The sequence below is a fragment of the Lupinus angustifolius genome, chromosome LG15, assembly GCF_001865875.1.
Source record: "Lupinus angustifolius cultivar Tanjil chromosome LG15, LupAngTanjil_v1.0, whole genome shotgun sequence".
Lineage (NCBI taxonomy): Eukaryota > Viridiplantae > Streptophyta > Magnoliopsida > Fabales > Fabaceae > Lupinus > Lupinus angustifolius.
Window position 1 is genome coordinate 7,397,385 of NC_032023.1, and position 16,604 is coordinate 7,413,988.

The following is a 16,604-nucleotide window of genomic DNA, read 5'->3' on the forward strand; positions in this document are numbered from 1 at the left end:
CTCCTTAAATCTTCTTTACATTTCTTGTTGTTTTAATACAAGTTAATAACTGATATTTTGCATAATTGTATCCTGCCACATACTTGTTAATTTTGCCTAATAATATATGCTTTAGGTTATAAATAATTATGCAATTTGTTGCTTTGATCATTCTGTTTTATGTGTGTGTTAATTGATCAAGACCAGTTGTTAATCGATTAACTGGGTTGTTTCCAGAACTGTGTTTTGGTGCGAGAAGCGGTGATTATTAACCGCTACACCTATTCAACCCCCTTCTAGGTGTTCCTAGGCAACTGATACCTAACAGAAAGTACAAAGGTAAAATAAAATAGTCATTTACCTTAAGTAGAGGATTGAAGAGGTATACAGAAAGTGAGAAGAAGAAGAAACTAATGGGGAATAGAAAAGAAGAAGAAACGAATGTTTGTAAGTTAAAAGTAATAATGATTCAGTGAAGCAAAATGTGGCTGACAAGGCTTTTAAACGTGTTGAAGAGTAGAAAATAGGTTTTACAGTAAAATGAACATTAATAATGGTTAACATTTATGTTGAGTTGCTTTTCTGTAAGCAAAACACACTATCCTAGAAATTAGAATGGCTCGCATTCCACCACACTACTCTAGTAGTTATAGCTGTGCATTTATGCATTCCACCACACCACCTTTCGAAAAAGATTTGATTTATGTTTTTTATTATTATTGTTTATTAAGAGTAGAAAATGGGTTTTACAGTTTTGCCCCTAAAAACTCCAGCTGGCAAGAATTGATGATGTCTAATATGGTAATAATAGCAGTCATTTCCATTCTTAATAAGATAGTAGATTTATATAGGTTAAAAATATATATAATTAATATATATTTAATTCATATTTTATTTTTCTAACCAATGAGAAATAATATGTATATATGGTGGTACAAACTTTATGATAGAATACGTGGCTTCCCCGGCAATACCTCGTATTGTTTCTTAAATAACACTCATCTTGAGTGACACAAGAAGTGTGAGAATGAATTAACCTCCCTTTGGATTAGAGAGAATAAAATTAGAAGAGAGAAAAATATCAGAAATAAAATAAACTTTTATATTATTAGGTTATATAGAAAAAAGAAAACAAATGTGTGTTTTTTGTTTCTCACATACAACCACAATGGAGGAATAAATTAATGTCAACTATTAATATATTTAATTGTTTCGTTTTTTTAGAAGATATTGCTATGAACATGATATCTTTAATCATTATCAGGATCTTAATTATGTTGTGATTTTTGATATAATAATTTTTAAATTTATATAACATTTGTTTATATTAACATATTGTAAGAACAAAGTTGTTGACTTGTGCAACGTGCATTACTAAATAATGCATTTGTGTTTTGCATGAGATCAAAAAGGGCCATTCTATTAGCATACGTTTTGCGGTGGATAAGCTTATTTAGTTTTTTTTGGGTACGAAAATGGCTTATATTTTATAACAAGAGAAACATAAATGGAAATTAAACAAAATAATTATATTGAAAATTGTTAGGAAACTTCTAGAATGATTCAAAATGAGAAGATTAAAAACTACATTAAATTATCAGGATTATATTCCTTGTATTGGGTACATTATTAACAATTAATTGGTGACAAACTGGCACTTGTGAACATGCATTTGAAAGACCATTATTAGTAAATTGTGTGATCTCTATTTGAAAATTGAAAATCATTATGGAATTTTGGGTTAGTTGTCAAATAATGACATTGTGTCTATATTTATCCAAAAATATTAGTAAATGATTTTTTATCCTCACTCTTTCTGTAATGTAAATTTTATCTCTTTCCGGTTAAATGATTCCTCATATTTCGAAGAAATTTTAAACCATCATAAAAAGTTAGCTTAATTATATTCAAGATCATTCTTATTTCAAATATTCAGGGGAGAATATTTTATGTTCCCTAACGCATTAAAAATGCTGATTTTAAATAATTATTGTCCATAAATTTTGTCTTTAAATTTTAAATAATTATTTTAGGTTCCTCATTCTGATTTTATATCCCCCTATTTTGTCTTTGAAATTGTGTACATTTAAAAATTATTACTTTATAATATTGTATTCACTGAATTAAAAAATGCAGATTTACATAACACTGAACCAAAACATTAATATGTATATATAAAGCTTTATAATCTAATATATTGTGTTCAGCTAATAATTTTTTAAATAAAACTACATGCAATTTAAAGCTATCATAAGTCAGGCATGAAAAGTCCAAATATAGTACACCCATATTCTTTTTTTATATTTTAGGTGAGACTAGAATCCACAATCTCATTTATTTCATTTTTTAAATCTTTCACTCTTAAGTCTTAACTATCAAATTACTTTATTACTTCTTCTTACTGATATTGACTCTAGTTCCCTTTACTTTATTTGGACCAAACTATGTTGGTTGGCTGAAGAGGTAAGAATGAAGGGGCAATCAAAATGGGATGAAAAGATATTTTACATAATTTCCTTAGATTCAATAAAGTAATTAAAAAAAATTGTAAGATTAATGTCCTCTCCACATGTCAGGAGGAAAATTAAGTCTCTACTAATAATATTTCCTCACCAGATTATAAAGAATTGATTCATTTTTAAGTTTAAGATTACCCTTATAACAAATGTCACTATTATGAATTGAACCATTAAAATTTTTAGTAATTAAGTGAAGAATTTGTCCTTAACTTTATATATCTTAAAAAAATCATATCTCATGTTAGAAATACATATAAGCATTGCTAGTTTCCCATAATTTCGAAAGGAAGACTAATATCAATATTATTTCCTACCATAATTTCGAAAAGCAGACTAATATTAATCCTATTTCCTATCGCTTTCTTTCTATTTCCCATTATTTATACTATTATATCTATATATAAAGTCAAAACATCGTATAACTATTTAATATTGTATACTTTTTATTGTCTATTTTACCCTTCTAATTAACTATAATTACATTGTTTTTATACATAATAAAAAAGATTGATAGGAGTGAAAGTTACATACCTAAAAATATCATATTATCAATGCTGTCTTTTAAAAGAATATAATTCATTTTCATATTTCTTTTATCACAAAAAATATAATATGATTCTCTTAAATATTTAATACTAGGAAATAAGAATGCGGGTCGGTTGACAAGAAGTGTTTGTTGACATGCTAGTAATAATATAAAGCCAAAACTTGAAATAACTACCACCATGATTTCATTTTCCTATTTTACCTTTAATATTTTTCATTTATAAAGTAAAGTCATATAATTCTAAATAACTATAATTAATACATCTTACTTTAAGTTGTATATTATAATAAATACAAAAATTATAAATGAAGTACATCCAATAACATTTTAGTTCTCTAAAATAAAAAATACAAATTTAATTCTTAATATCATAATATAAAAATACAGGTGGATAGATGTTAATATATAAAGATAAAATATAACTAATAGTAAATAAGTAGTTAAACACTTAAACGACCAAGATACTCTTTCCCTTTCTTTTTAGTATCTTCTTATCGTGATCCTTACCTTCTCCGTGGGAAAAAAAAAATACTGAACCCTCTCTTTTCAGCTCAAAAATCACACACCCACCATTTTTGAAAAAAGGTGTTTATCACATAATCTGAGGTAATCACTAATCACCATTCCTCTTTTTTCAGCCCTCTGCAAAAATCTCACAACCGATCTGCAATATTTCTCTTCTGCAACTTTTTTTATACAATTTTGGTTATGGGTTTTTTATTTCTTACTGAATATTTACTTGGGTCGGTTGTGCTTTCCAGTGCCTTGGTGATGTTGCTTCTAGCTATGATTATCTTTTTATTAGGAATTAGGGCTTATCATTATGCTTTGCTTTACCATTTTAACTTGATTTTGTAGATTTTGGTTCCAATTTGTGAAGATGGGTTTTGAAAATTTTGATTTGTTTGGATATATGCTCAAGTTTTATTTTTATTGGTTATTTAGTTGAAAATGGGTGGAGAATCTTTTACTTGATTTGAATTTGACTTATTTGTCTGGTGGGGTTATTGGGTTTTTTGTGCTAGAATTTATGGACTCTTGGTGTGTGTAGAATGTGCTGGAATATGCTCTTATCATGATTACCATACCTGCAAGCTGTATATGTATCTTGTGTTTTATCTCTTTTTTATTCTATAGATGTTGATTTTATGTGGACTGAAACTTAGTTTGTTGTATCGGTCGGTGTAGGGTTAACTCAAGGTTTAGCAATGAAGAAGATTTCCAAGACCAGCTGCAAATCATCGCCACACATGCTCTTTAAGGATAAGGCGAAGAACCGTGTCGATGACCTCCAGCTGATGTTCCTTGATCTGCAGTTTGCCAGGAAGGAGAGCCGTACGGTTGACGCTGCAGTCCTGGAGGAGCAAGTCCATCAGATGCTTCGTGAGTGGAAGGCTGAGCTCAATGAACCCTCACCTGCTTCTTCTTTGCAGCAAGTAAGCTCAAATAGTGCTTGTGCATCTTCTGAACTGTAACTTTTGGTCTTTAGTCGAGGTATATCTATTGGGCTTTCTAATACAATTAAATTCATTTATTACTCAGATAAGTAAAAAGTATCATACTAATAATAGTATGATTTTCAAATATATACACGTCTCACATCAAATAAGTAAAATGCTAAGAGATTACTTTCATTTCTCATTGTAAATTAAATTCAAACTCTTATTGCTTGACAAGCTCCTATTTGTTTGTCCATTTGGACAAATGAAGAGAAGAAATGTTGAATTTTGGTTATAAAGTGGGAACCCAATATTCCGTGTCTTGAAAATGATTAAATGTTCCTTTTTTGTTCTTGGGGAAAACATGGATTTTCAATAAAAGGGGGATCAATTCAATTGTGTGAACTTATGATGCTTGAGTACTTCAAAATTGTTTCTATACCCGTGCTTGGTACATACCTTGTAGTCTTGTACTGGTACTTATTAAGTACACATCAGTACCTACCGAATACTCACTTGATGAGTAGTATGAAGTATCACTTTTATAAGTTGCAAGCTATGCAAAATGCCTTTTTGTTCCCAAGCTGCTTGATCTGCTACTAAATGAGACATACTTTTACTCCACTCTCATTAAATGATGTGTATTGTTTATATGTTTGCTTGAAATGCTTTCTAGAGTTTTGTCAAATACATTATTTATTTATCCTTACTCTTGATTTTAGAAATTGTTTTACCGGGTGCCAATACAATACCCTTACTAGTATTGGTACTATACTTGTATCCATGCAACTTAGGTGTGAGCGACCAGTTCAGAACCTTTACCCATTTTTTACCTTTTATCGGAATCCGGTTTTTAAGAGTTGATTGGACCAGTTCCCAGTTATTCTGGTCTGACTAAGTGACCAAACAATCTGGTCTTGTGCTGAAAACTATGGTCATACTGAATACTTGCTTCTAACCTGTATTTTTGCAATGACATGTTTGAACTTTAATGGCATATTAGTGATAACACTGAGATTGTGAAATCTGATATTTATGGTGAATGTAGGATGGCAGTCTTGGATCATTCTCCAATGATATATGTCGGTTATTGCAGCTCTGTGAGGAGGAAGATGATGCCTCTAGTCCATTAGATGCACCTAAGCCTGAACCTAATGATCAGACTCTGCTGACTGGGGGTAAGGTCGTATGCCAAGAGGTGAGTGTCATTTTCCTTTTTGTGGACTAATCATCTATTTTGGCTATAATTTTTCTGGTATGTATAGCATTAGCTGTTCATATGGTGCATTACTTTAACTTCATATACAAATCATCAATACTTCAGAAATGGTTGATATTGTGTAATGCTAACTGAAAAGGTTGGTTTTGGCTATCCTTAGATCTTAATGCCCTGCACATAATAAACCTAATCCTTTGTATGTGGTTGAGAGAAAATCAAGTTGTTAATTCAAACTACATAAGAGCTACTTAGTACGTAATTGAAACTGATATGATTGAAGCTTAATGTGGCATATTTTGGGGGTCAAATTTGTTTTTTGTTTTACATTGTGAATCAATCCTGGCCCTCGGGTCCTTGATCCCTTGCGGGAGTGTTCATTCAAATGTAAAAAAAAAATTGGTTCTTTACTTTTTTTACATAACTCAAGTAGTTTTCTTTTGGAAAAATCCAGATGGAAATCTGAAGTACCCTCAAAGCTTAAGGCTTTTGTCTGGACTCTTGTTCTTAACAGGAATGACATGCTTCAGAAGCGCAAACCTCTAACTTCCATTGGCTCTTAATATGTGTATAATGTGTGCGTCACATTCTGAATGCAGGGCTCATCTCCTCTTTCATTGCTTGACTGCAAAAGTTCTTTGTAAGAGATTGTGTGGGATCTTTGTTGATTCATGGATTTGCCCAATGGACCTGCATACTTTTCTCCTTACTTAGCTTAGAGATTTTGGCACATGTAAAGATGCCAATTTTTGTGTGGAAGTGTGCTGTTTTTGCCATTCTTTGATGTATCTTAATTGAAAGGAATAGTAGAATTTTCAATCGCTCCTTTTCGTCTCTAGGTTTCATAGGGTAACTCTTTTGGCACCCCTTTGGTGCTTGACACTTGAGTTTTTTAGGGTGTTTCTTTGGTAGATATGCATAATGTCTGGCATACTTTAATGTAAGGCTCCATTGCTTAGTGCATATGTGATACTTTTTGTTTTTGCGAGAATTTCTTACCTCTTGTATTCTCCTCTCTTCTCATCTAAATGGATCTAATAATATTTCTTTTGATGTAAATAAAATAAAAATCAACCTTACTCGTTTTATTTATGAGGGGTATATATTGGACTAGCTCATGCTTTTTGGGTTCAACTGTCCAACGTGGCCATTTTCTAGAGCATATGCATTTTTTTGCTATCATTTCTTGCCCATCTATGGAACGAGAGGAGACATAGAGTGTCTCATAGGTTAACAGGGTGACTGCATCATTTGTAAGTGTACCGTTTCGGATCTACATCCATCAAATGACATTGTCTGCTTGACTATTTTCTAATCGCAACATTTGGTAGGTTAGATTTTTTTAAAATATTTCTCTACTTTTCTTCTTGCTCTCCTTTAAAGATTGACACATTCCCCCAAAGCCTAATTTTTCTTCTTACATATAGTATTTCAATCCAACATTTCAATGTTGTCCAGGTTTAGATTTGGATCTTACCTGTAATTGTAATAAGTTTCATGGTCTAACTGTAAATCAGAGTCAACAGCGACGTGATTTCCCATTGGTTGATGAATACAAAGACAATACCTCAGGAGTTCAAAATTTGGCAGCTAGCAACCCAGAAAGGCCTGCTTTAGAACATCATCAGTTTGATTTGCATCAGGACTTCGATCACAGCTTTTATACCGGTTTTAACAGTACAGGTTACTCTGAGGAGGATGCTATTCCTCATATATCAAGCTATCTACCAAGTATCTGTCCTCCTCCTTCTGCCTATTTGGGCCCAAAATGTGCACTTTGGGACTGTCCGAGGCCTGCGCAAGGGTTGGACTGGTGTAAAGACTATTGCAGTAGCTTTCATGCTGCTCTAGCTTTGAATGAAGGGCCGCCAGGCATGGCCCCGGTTCTACGACCTGGGGGCATTGGTTTGAAGGATAATTTACTTTTTTCTGCTCTTAGTGCAAAGGCACAAGGAAAAGATGTTGGCATCCCAGAATGTGAGGGAGCAGCAACTGCAAAGTCTCCATGGAATGCACCTGGTAATTTAATCTTCTAGTATATTTTGGTTGGTTTACCTATTATTATAGGCTATTGTTTTGGAAAAGCATCTGGGACAAAGATTGACAGGATTGCTCTTTCTATAATTATTTTAATTTTTTGGTTTGATTGCAGAGCTCTTTGATCTTTCTGTTGTTGAGGGTGAGACTATTAGGGAGTGGCTCTTCTTTGATAAGCCTCGAAGAGCATTTGAGAGTGGAAACAGAAAGCAGAGGTCATTGCCAGATTACAGCGGACGTGGTTGGCATGAATCTAGAAAGCAAGTGGTTAATGAATTTGCAGGGCTGAAGAGGTCCTATTATATGGATCCGCAGCCACTGAACCATATTGAGTGGCACCTTTTTGAATATGAGATTAGCAAGTGTGATGCATGTGCCTTATACCGGTTGGAACTAAAGCTTGTCGAAGGGAAGAAGAATTCAAAGGCAAAGGCAACAAATGATTATGTTGTTGATCTGCAGAAGCAGATGGGAAGGCTCTCTGCTGAGTTTCCTCCTGATAACCGAAGGCCTGCTAAAGGCAGAGCCAAAATTAACGCCAATGTTGGCATAGGCAGTGTCTATTCAACTTCAAACAGAGTGGCTTCAACTCCACTAAATGGAACATATGAGTATGGGTTAGTTGCACCATATGACTATCTTGTTGAGAACATGGGCAACTATTATGGGACATAATCTCATCGAAGGAGGTGCAAGATGCTGCATTCAACTTGGTATACATTATTCTGTTCTGGGTTTTCTTTTTGTCCGTATCCTTTGTCTGATTTGGCCATTTTACAGTTTCATCTTAGAAACAAGGTTCCGAGGTCTTTTTTTGCTTTGTCAAGTCATAGTGAATAACTCGTTCTCACTGGAGCACGGCATTAGCGGCTGCTGGGTACGGAATTCTAACCACAGAAGAGAATTGCTTCAGCTTATTTGCTGTATATAATTTATGATCAGCAATTTGGTGAATGCTAGTGTCTAATTAGCATCATTGAAATTGACCTATTGTTTAGGCACAAAATTGCTGTGATTCTTCCCTGACTCTATTTTCCATATCCTAAGCTAATGTAAGTAATTTACCCTATCTTTTGGTGCTAACTGCAGGACAAACTTTCATATGTACATAATATTACTAATATTGGTTGTGTAGTAAATGTTTCAGCCCTCCTGAGTAATTTTTCCATAACAAAACTGTTGAAAAAGGAGTCTTTGAAAGTCATTCCTCATTTGATCTCCCTTGTTTTGGATCAATTCACCTTCTGCTTGATTTGTAGTTAAGTGAAGATGATCATGATTTTAGTCTCAGAATAAAAATGTATTTTATGAAAATACCACTAGCATTATGAGGATTATATTGGGGAAGGTAGAAGTCTAAGTCCTTCCATAATATCGTTTTACTATCCTACACTCTACAAATTGCTTGTTCCCTAATCTCTTTTCGTAGGTGAAACTAAAGGTCTAGTGGCACTACCATTCAAACGCAACCTAAAACACCAATACTAAAAGAGGACGAATAGGAGCTACAACAATCATTATGGGATTGATAATTCAGTTTTAATACTCCACATTACTTATTGTGTAGGTGCACTTGTTTGTACACTCTATAAGAGTAGATTGATTTGCTTAGAGCGACAACAAGTATCATTATTATCATTACCATCATAATGACTATAACTACCTCGATAATCACTTACCATAGTTGTAACCATTGTTATTGTTGCCGCCTCTACTATCATTGTCATCACCACCATCATATCCTCCCTAACCACTATGACAACCATCTAGACCTCTATGACCTTGATACAATCGTCTTGACCACAACTATCTCGACAATCACTAGGTTTGTTATCACCGTCATCTCCATTACTACAATCATAACTATCACCATCAACCTAACTAGTACACCACCTTAACCATCCTTGCCATCGACCACCACCACATCAACATTTGTGATCTCATTTACGTTGTCGTTGTCACTACTAAACAATCAATCTTAACACCTGCTGATAACCACCATTCTCTACATAAGTGGAGGGTATCATCAGACGATAGAGAGAATAAAGAATATTCACAAATAATAGGGGGCAATAAATTATAATTTTAGCATCAACTTTTTAAAACAAGAAACTAAAAAACAAAAATAATTTTAGTTTTTTAAATTTCAAAACTTAAACTAAAAAGTAAGCAAGACCTTAGTTTTACAACTTGTCTTTGTTCCAACTTCCAATAGATGTTGGCATCCCAGAATGTGAGGGAGCAGCAACTGCAAAGTCTCCATGGAATGCACCTGGTAATTTAATCTTCTAGTATATTTTGGTTGGTTTACCTATTATTATAGGCTATTGTTTTGGAAAAGCATCTGGGACAAAGATTGACAGGATTGCTCTTTCTATAATTATTTTAATTTTTTGGTTTGATTGCAGAGCTCTTTGATCTTTCTGTTGTTGAGGGTGAGACTATTAGGGAGTGGCTCTTCTTTGATAAGCCTCGAAGAGCATTTGAGAGTGGAAACAGAAAGCAGAGGTCATTGCCAGATTACAGCGGACGTGGTTGGCATGAATCTAGAAAGCAAGTGGTTAATGAATTTGCAGGGCTGAAGAGGTCCTATTATATGGATCCGCAGCCACTGAACCATATTGAGTGGCACCTTTTTGAATATGAGATTAGCAAGTGTGATGCATGTGCCTTATACCGGTTGGAACTAAAGCTTGTCGAAGGGAAGAAGAATTCAAAGGCAAAGGCAACAAATGATTATGTTGTTGATCTGCAGAAGCAGATGGGAAGGCTCTCTGCTGAGTTTCCTCCTGATAACCGAAGGCCTGCTAAAGGCAGAGCCAAAATTAACGCCAATGTTGGCATAGGCAGTGTCTATTCAACTTCAAACAGAGTGGCTTCAACTCCACTAAATGGAACATATGAGTATGGGTTAGTTGCACCATATGACTATCTTGTTGAGAACATGGGCAACTATTATGGGACATAATCTCATCGAAGGAGGTGCAAGATGCTGCATTCAACTTGGTATACATTATTCTGTTCTGGGTTTTCTTTTTGTCCGTATCCTTTGTCTGATTTGGCCATTTTACAGTTTCATCTTAGAAACAAGGTTCCGAGGTCTTTTTTTGCTTTGTCAAGTCATAGTGAATAACTCGTTCTCACTGGAGCACGGCATTAGCGGCTGCTGGGTACGGAATTCTAACCACAGAAGAGAATTGCTTCAGCTTATTTGCTGTATATAATTTATGATCAGCAATTTGGTGAATGCTAGTGTCTAATTAGCATCATTGAAATTGACCTATTGTTTAGGCACAAAATTGCTGTGATTCTTCCCTGACTCTATTTTCCATATCCTAAGCTAATGTAAGTAATTTACCCTATCTTTTGGTGCTAACTGCAGGACAAACTTTCATATGTACATAATATTACTAATATTGGTTGTGTAGTAAATGTTTCAGCCCTCCTGAGTAATTTTTCCATAACAAAACTGTTGAAAAAGGAGTCTTTGAAAGTCATTCCTCATTTGATCTCCCTTGTTTTGGATCAATTCACCTTCTGCTTGATTTGTAGTTAAGTGAAGATGATCATGATTTTAGTCTCAGAATAAAAATGTATTTTATGAAAATACCACTAGCATTATGAGGATTATATTGGGGAAGGTAGAAGTCTAAGTCCTTCCATAATATCGTTTTACTATCCTACACTCTACAAATTGCTTGTTCCCTAATCTCTTTTCGTAGGTGAAACTAAAGGTCTAGTGGCACTACCATTCAAACGCAACCTAAAACACCAATACTAAAAGAGGACGAATAGGAGCTACAACAATCATTATGGGATTGATAATTCAGTTTTAATACTCCACATTACTTATTGTGTAGGTGCACTTGTTTGTACACTCTATAAGAGTAGATTGATTTGCTTAGAGCGACAACAAGTATCATTATTATCATTACCATCATAATGACTATAACTACCTCGATAATCACTTACCATAGTTGTAACCATTGTTATTGTTGCCGCCTCTACTATCATTGTCATCACCACCATCATATCCTCCCTAACCACTATGACAACCATCTAGACCTCTATGACCTTGATACAATCGTCTTGACCACAACTATCTCGACAATCACTAGGTTTGTTATCACCGTCATCTCCATTACTACAATCATAACTATCACCATCAACCTAACTAGTACACCACCTTAACCATCCTTGCCATCGACCACCACCACATCAACATTTGTGATCTCATTTACGTTGTCGTTGTCACTACTAAACAATCAATCTTAACACCTGCTGATAACCACCATTCTCTACATAAGTGGAGGGTATCATCAGACGATAGAGAGAATAAAGAATATTCACAAATAATAGGGGGCAATAAATTATAATTTTAGCATCAACTTTTTAAAACAAGAAACTAAAAAACAAAAATAATTTTAGTTTTTTAAATTTCAAAACTTAAACTAAAAAGTAAGCAAGACCTTAGTTTTACAACTTGTCTTTGTTCCAACTTCCAATAACCAATATTTGTGCTTATTTTGAACATAACATTAATTATAATTGATTAGATTATCGATAAGCAAAGCAACACCTTGGGCAAAGTGCACCCCTTTCGTATTCCTTTTATTCACGTTAGTCAAAGTACTCAGCTAAACCTCACAACTTGGTTGCTATTTTCCACAATGGGAAGGGGAAAATTCAAAGCCAAGCCTACTGGTCGCCGCCAATTTTCCACCCCAGAAGAGCTTAGTAAGCTCAATTTAATCAACTCCCCTTTTAATTTTCGCTTTATTTTCCACAAAAAAATTAAGCTTTGTTGCTATGAATAAGTTTCATGCCAAGAAAAATTGTTAAAATTGTTTATTGTTGTTGTTGCAACTTGAAAAATATGATTTTTTTAGCTTGAAAGATATTGCTGTTGATTTCTGGCTTGTGGGTATGTCTTCAATTTTTATATGGATGCTTATTGTTTAATAAAAAGTATTTTCTTCCTGTTTGGGAATTGTTAGATCTGGATACACTGTGCAGGGTTGGAGGCTTTCTAACTATGTTGTTATTTGAATATTTGAATTGAATTCAAATTACTAATTCTAGCTACTTGTCTTGTGAATTTTTTTGCTGAGTTTTGTACTTTCTGTTTGATTATTTTCTGTGAAACTACAAGCTGCAATACAATTGAATGAGAGATCAATTTTTTTTGGGTATAACCCCTCATCCTATGGGCAATGAACTAACCCTTTTCGGGATGTGACTATTCCTCCCAACAAGTGTCACCCGAAGGCGTCTTTACATCACTAAACCAATGCCTCATTGGTAGGAGGCATCAATCATGGTCTATATGAATAGGAAAAAGAAGAAAGAAGTGTTTTTTCTTGATGTTATAGACAGATAAAACAGTTCTGATAATTTAGATGTTTCTTTTGATTACTGCAGTTGCTGGTACCTCTACTCGTCCTAAGACTTTTAGACAGGTTTTCTTCTGCTTCCTACTTCTCTTCTACTTTCTCTCTTATCATTTACATGTACACAAATAGATATGTATTATCTTGCATCTATGATGGTTTTGTCATGACAATTCATTTTTAGCCTTACACAGTTTAATGTCTTAAGTTGTTTTCCATTTTCTTTTAGGGTCTGCTAGGAAAAGGAGAAGAAGAGTATATTTTTAATTTTTAAATTATATGCAATATGTAATGTTTATAAAAGTAAATAAATTTTGGTAATGTACATTTCATAACAATCTACCACTTTATTCCTTCCATTATAATAAATTCAACGAAAGATTAATTACTTGAGATTAAGAATATACCCTTTCTTTCCTTTTGTTTCCCTCCTCTGAAACAGACCCTTAGACATTTTACTAGTTAGTTTTGTTTAATGTGGGGATTTTTTTTTGTGTGAACTCACTAGAAAGAAGCTGAAAATGAAGAGGAGGAATCTGTAGAAACCTCTGGGGATGAATCTGGAGAAGAATCTGACGAAGAAACTACTGTTAGTATATTACAGTTTACAATCAATTACTGATATAGAGGGATTGTGTTTCTCTCACTTTGACTGTATTGTTGCTATATAATGCATGCAGAAGACAAAAGGTACTCAAGGGGTTATTGAGATTGAAAACCCAAACTTGGTAAAGCCAAAGCACTTGAAAGCTAAAGATGCCGATGTCAGTATATCTTTCCATTTTTGGTCCTTTTCCCTTTATACATCTTTGTAATAGTTAAATTATATGAAAGAATAATGCAATAATGCTATTTCATTCCCATTGCAGGTTGGGAAAACAACTGAGCTCTCAAGGCGCGAAAGGTATGCTTCATCTCATTTATTTGAGGGTAGAACATTTTTTTTGGCCTCATTCCTTCAGTTCTAAATTTACAAAATACCTAAGTGAACCTTCTGCGTAGGAAGATTTCTAAATTTTTGAAAAAATCTTACGCCTGTTTTCAGAGAGGAGATAGAGAAACAGAGATCTCATGAGCATTATATGAGGCTGCAAGAGCAAGGAAAAACAGAACAATCAAGAAAAGATTTAGGTACTAGTAGCTCTCGAAATAATGTCTCTGATTATAGTGTAACAGAAATAAAACTTGCGTTGCAGGGATAAATGACAAGTGTGATTTATCCTTAGTCTTAACGACACTTCTACTAAGCGTGGCTTTCATTTAATGATGACTAATATTGGTACACTATATCTTTGTCATGCAGATCGTTTAGCTCTTATACGTCAACAAAGAGCAGAAGCTGCTAAGAAGCGAGAAGAAGAGAAAGCTGGTATGTTTTAAATGCTGTTTGATCTCTGCTTACTCTTTGCTGATATTCCAATGCTTGAAACTGATAACAAAATCAATTGTTTCAGCCAAAGAACAGAAGAAAGCTGAAGGACGCAAGTAGATCTCGTGGACGATGTCGTTTGGCTCAGTTTTACTCCAATTTGCAGGTGGAATGTGTCTATTTATATTATATCGGACTATGCCATTCCACCTTGGTAACATGTAATGAAATTATTTACTCATTCTGTGGATTGAAATCTTAATTATAGAACTTTTCCTTCACATCTGGCATAGGGAAGCAATTCCTTTTTCTGTCTATTTTGTATCCTCAATTTGCTTTTCATTTCATGTTTATAATGAACTTTTTAACAAAAATGTTGTTGCATCTAAGTCTTAGATCACAATGTGTTGTTATTTCTTGATCCTTCAACTCATTTTCTTGGTAACCATGCTTATTATGCTTGTGTTAATGCTGTTTCTCCATGAAAATTGTAAGCATCATAACCAGCTCTTGGTATCCTGAAATAGAACATTGAGCTTCATGAAGGAAATTATGGCAAATTTTTAGATGGTTTTTTTGAAATGTGTAGAATAAAACATGAAAAGTAGGAGATAAAGTTAGTTTGATCTAAGAAATTGTTAAATTTAGATTCTTCAAATAAAGCTATTGTAGGTAAAACGATAGTGGTTTAACAAAATACTAACTTGGATATCCAGCTTGTTTGTCAAGTCCAACAAAACTTATTTTTTTCAAGTTAAATCTTAGATGTTGGAAAAATTATTAAAATAGTGAATGTCATTTTTATACAAAAGCAAATATGTTTTTAAACACGTGTCTTTTGTATCAATGTAGATAATTTAACCAAAAGTAAAAGATAATTTATGAAATTTCGCTTATGGTGTTCACCCAAATGGTTTGTTTAAACTGAGGTATAAGAAGTCTGAGAAAACCTTAACATAAAACTTCCAATACAGTTAGGGGTTACTTTGTCCATGATGCTTTCACTTAATAGGGTATGAGGATAAGTGTCCGAGTTATATCTTGCAAGTGATGATGCTATTTCTTGGATTTAAATATGTAACATTTTATCACTAAGTAACAATTTTATTGTTGCACTGAGGCTCGACTCCTCCAAAAAAAGGACACCCAACATTGTTCTTCATGTTTACCATGACATGTTTCTCAATATATATACAATAGCCTTAATCAGGTCGATGTGGTACCGTAATTGTCACAAAAAAAGTTATAAGGATTCACTGCCAAATCTAAAATAGAAGCGAATACATTGAAATGGTTATTTTGATAACGTTAGTAGCAAATAAAATCTAACTTTCTTAGTTGTGAGACTACTATCTGAAGGAAATGTTTGGTGTGCAATCCAAGAACTACACGACCTGCCACAAACGTGATGTAGTAGGGAAATGAGAGTAGAGGGAAAGAGAGAGGGGAAGAGAGGCGGTGGTCTTGAGGAAGAGGGTTTCAAACAGAAAGGAGTTGTAAATGAACCAAATTTCAGGGTTGCTTCCTTCAGAGATCAACAATCGGGTTATTTCAGCTTCATTGAAAACAGCATTACTTTTTTCTTTTCAAATTTTCCAGATTCACATGGAGTTGCAGAAATGTGGTCTCTTTTTGCTAAGTGGGGTAAGGTTGGGGATGTGATCATTCCTAAAAAAAGAGACAAAAGAGGCCAAAGATTTGGGTTCGTCAGATTCAGACAATCGGAAGATGATGGCAAACTTCTCAATGACTTGGAGCAGTTGTGGATTGGAAACTTAAAAATTAAAATTAATTATCCAAAATATAATAGAAATGAATCAACCAGAATTTTCTATCCTACCCAAGCAGTTCAGAGTAATAGGAAGGAGGAGGATTTCCATCTACACAATCATCAATTTGGCATGCCAAAGATGCAAAGGGATGGTCCTTCCCGGAAGGAAATTCTTATGAATGGGCAACCAAGGCTTCATTTGTCAAGTAGGGAGAAAGGGCAATTTTTGAATTTTGGGTTCAAAAATGAGATTGAAGATCGTTTTAGGTCTTTCTTGGTGGGCGAAATTCAGGGAAGATATCACTGTGATGCAAGAGATTCTGTTTAAACCGGGGTT

General features: G+C 33.9%; 3 protein-coding genes across 3 annotated transcripts; all 3 read left to right on the plus strand.

The window, feature by feature from the left end:
• On the plus strand, positions 3,508 to 8,889 carry LOC109327474 (transcription factor VOZ1-like). The gene is made up of 5 exons (XM_019560635.1): positions 3,508 to 3,651; positions 4,234 to 4,481; positions 5,533 to 5,682; positions 7,218 to 7,719; positions 7,853 to 8,889. Exons 2-5 carry the CDS (start codon positions 4,254 to 4,256, stop codon positions 8,410 to 8,412), a joined length of 1,440 nt encoding a protein of 479 aa, XP_019416180.1. The 5' UTR covers positions 3,508 to 3,651; positions 4,234 to 4,253; the 3' UTR covers positions 8,413 to 8,889.
• On the plus strand, positions 9,943 to 11,182 carry LOC109327475 (transcription factor VOZ1-like). Its single transcript, XM_019560636.1, has 2 exons — positions 9,943 to 10,012; positions 10,146 to 11,182. Exon 2 carries the CDS (start codon positions 10,334 to 10,336, stop codon positions 10,703 to 10,705), a length of 372 nt encoding a protein of 123 aa, XP_019416181.1. The 5' UTR covers positions 9,943 to 10,012; positions 10,146 to 10,333; the 3' UTR covers positions 10,706 to 11,182.
• LOC109327501 (28 kDa heat- and acid-stable phosphoprotein-like) lies at positions 12,317 to 14,811 on the plus strand. The gene is made up of 8 exons (XM_019560673.1): positions 12,317 to 12,474; positions 13,159 to 13,196; positions 13,636 to 13,716; positions 13,808 to 13,891; positions 13,997 to 14,031; positions 14,173 to 14,258; positions 14,431 to 14,496; positions 14,582 to 14,811. Exons 1-8 carry the CDS (start codon positions 12,408 to 12,410, stop codon positions 14,614 to 14,616), a joined length of 492 nt encoding a protein of 163 aa, XP_019416218.1. The 5' UTR covers positions 12,317 to 12,407; the 3' UTR covers positions 14,617 to 14,811.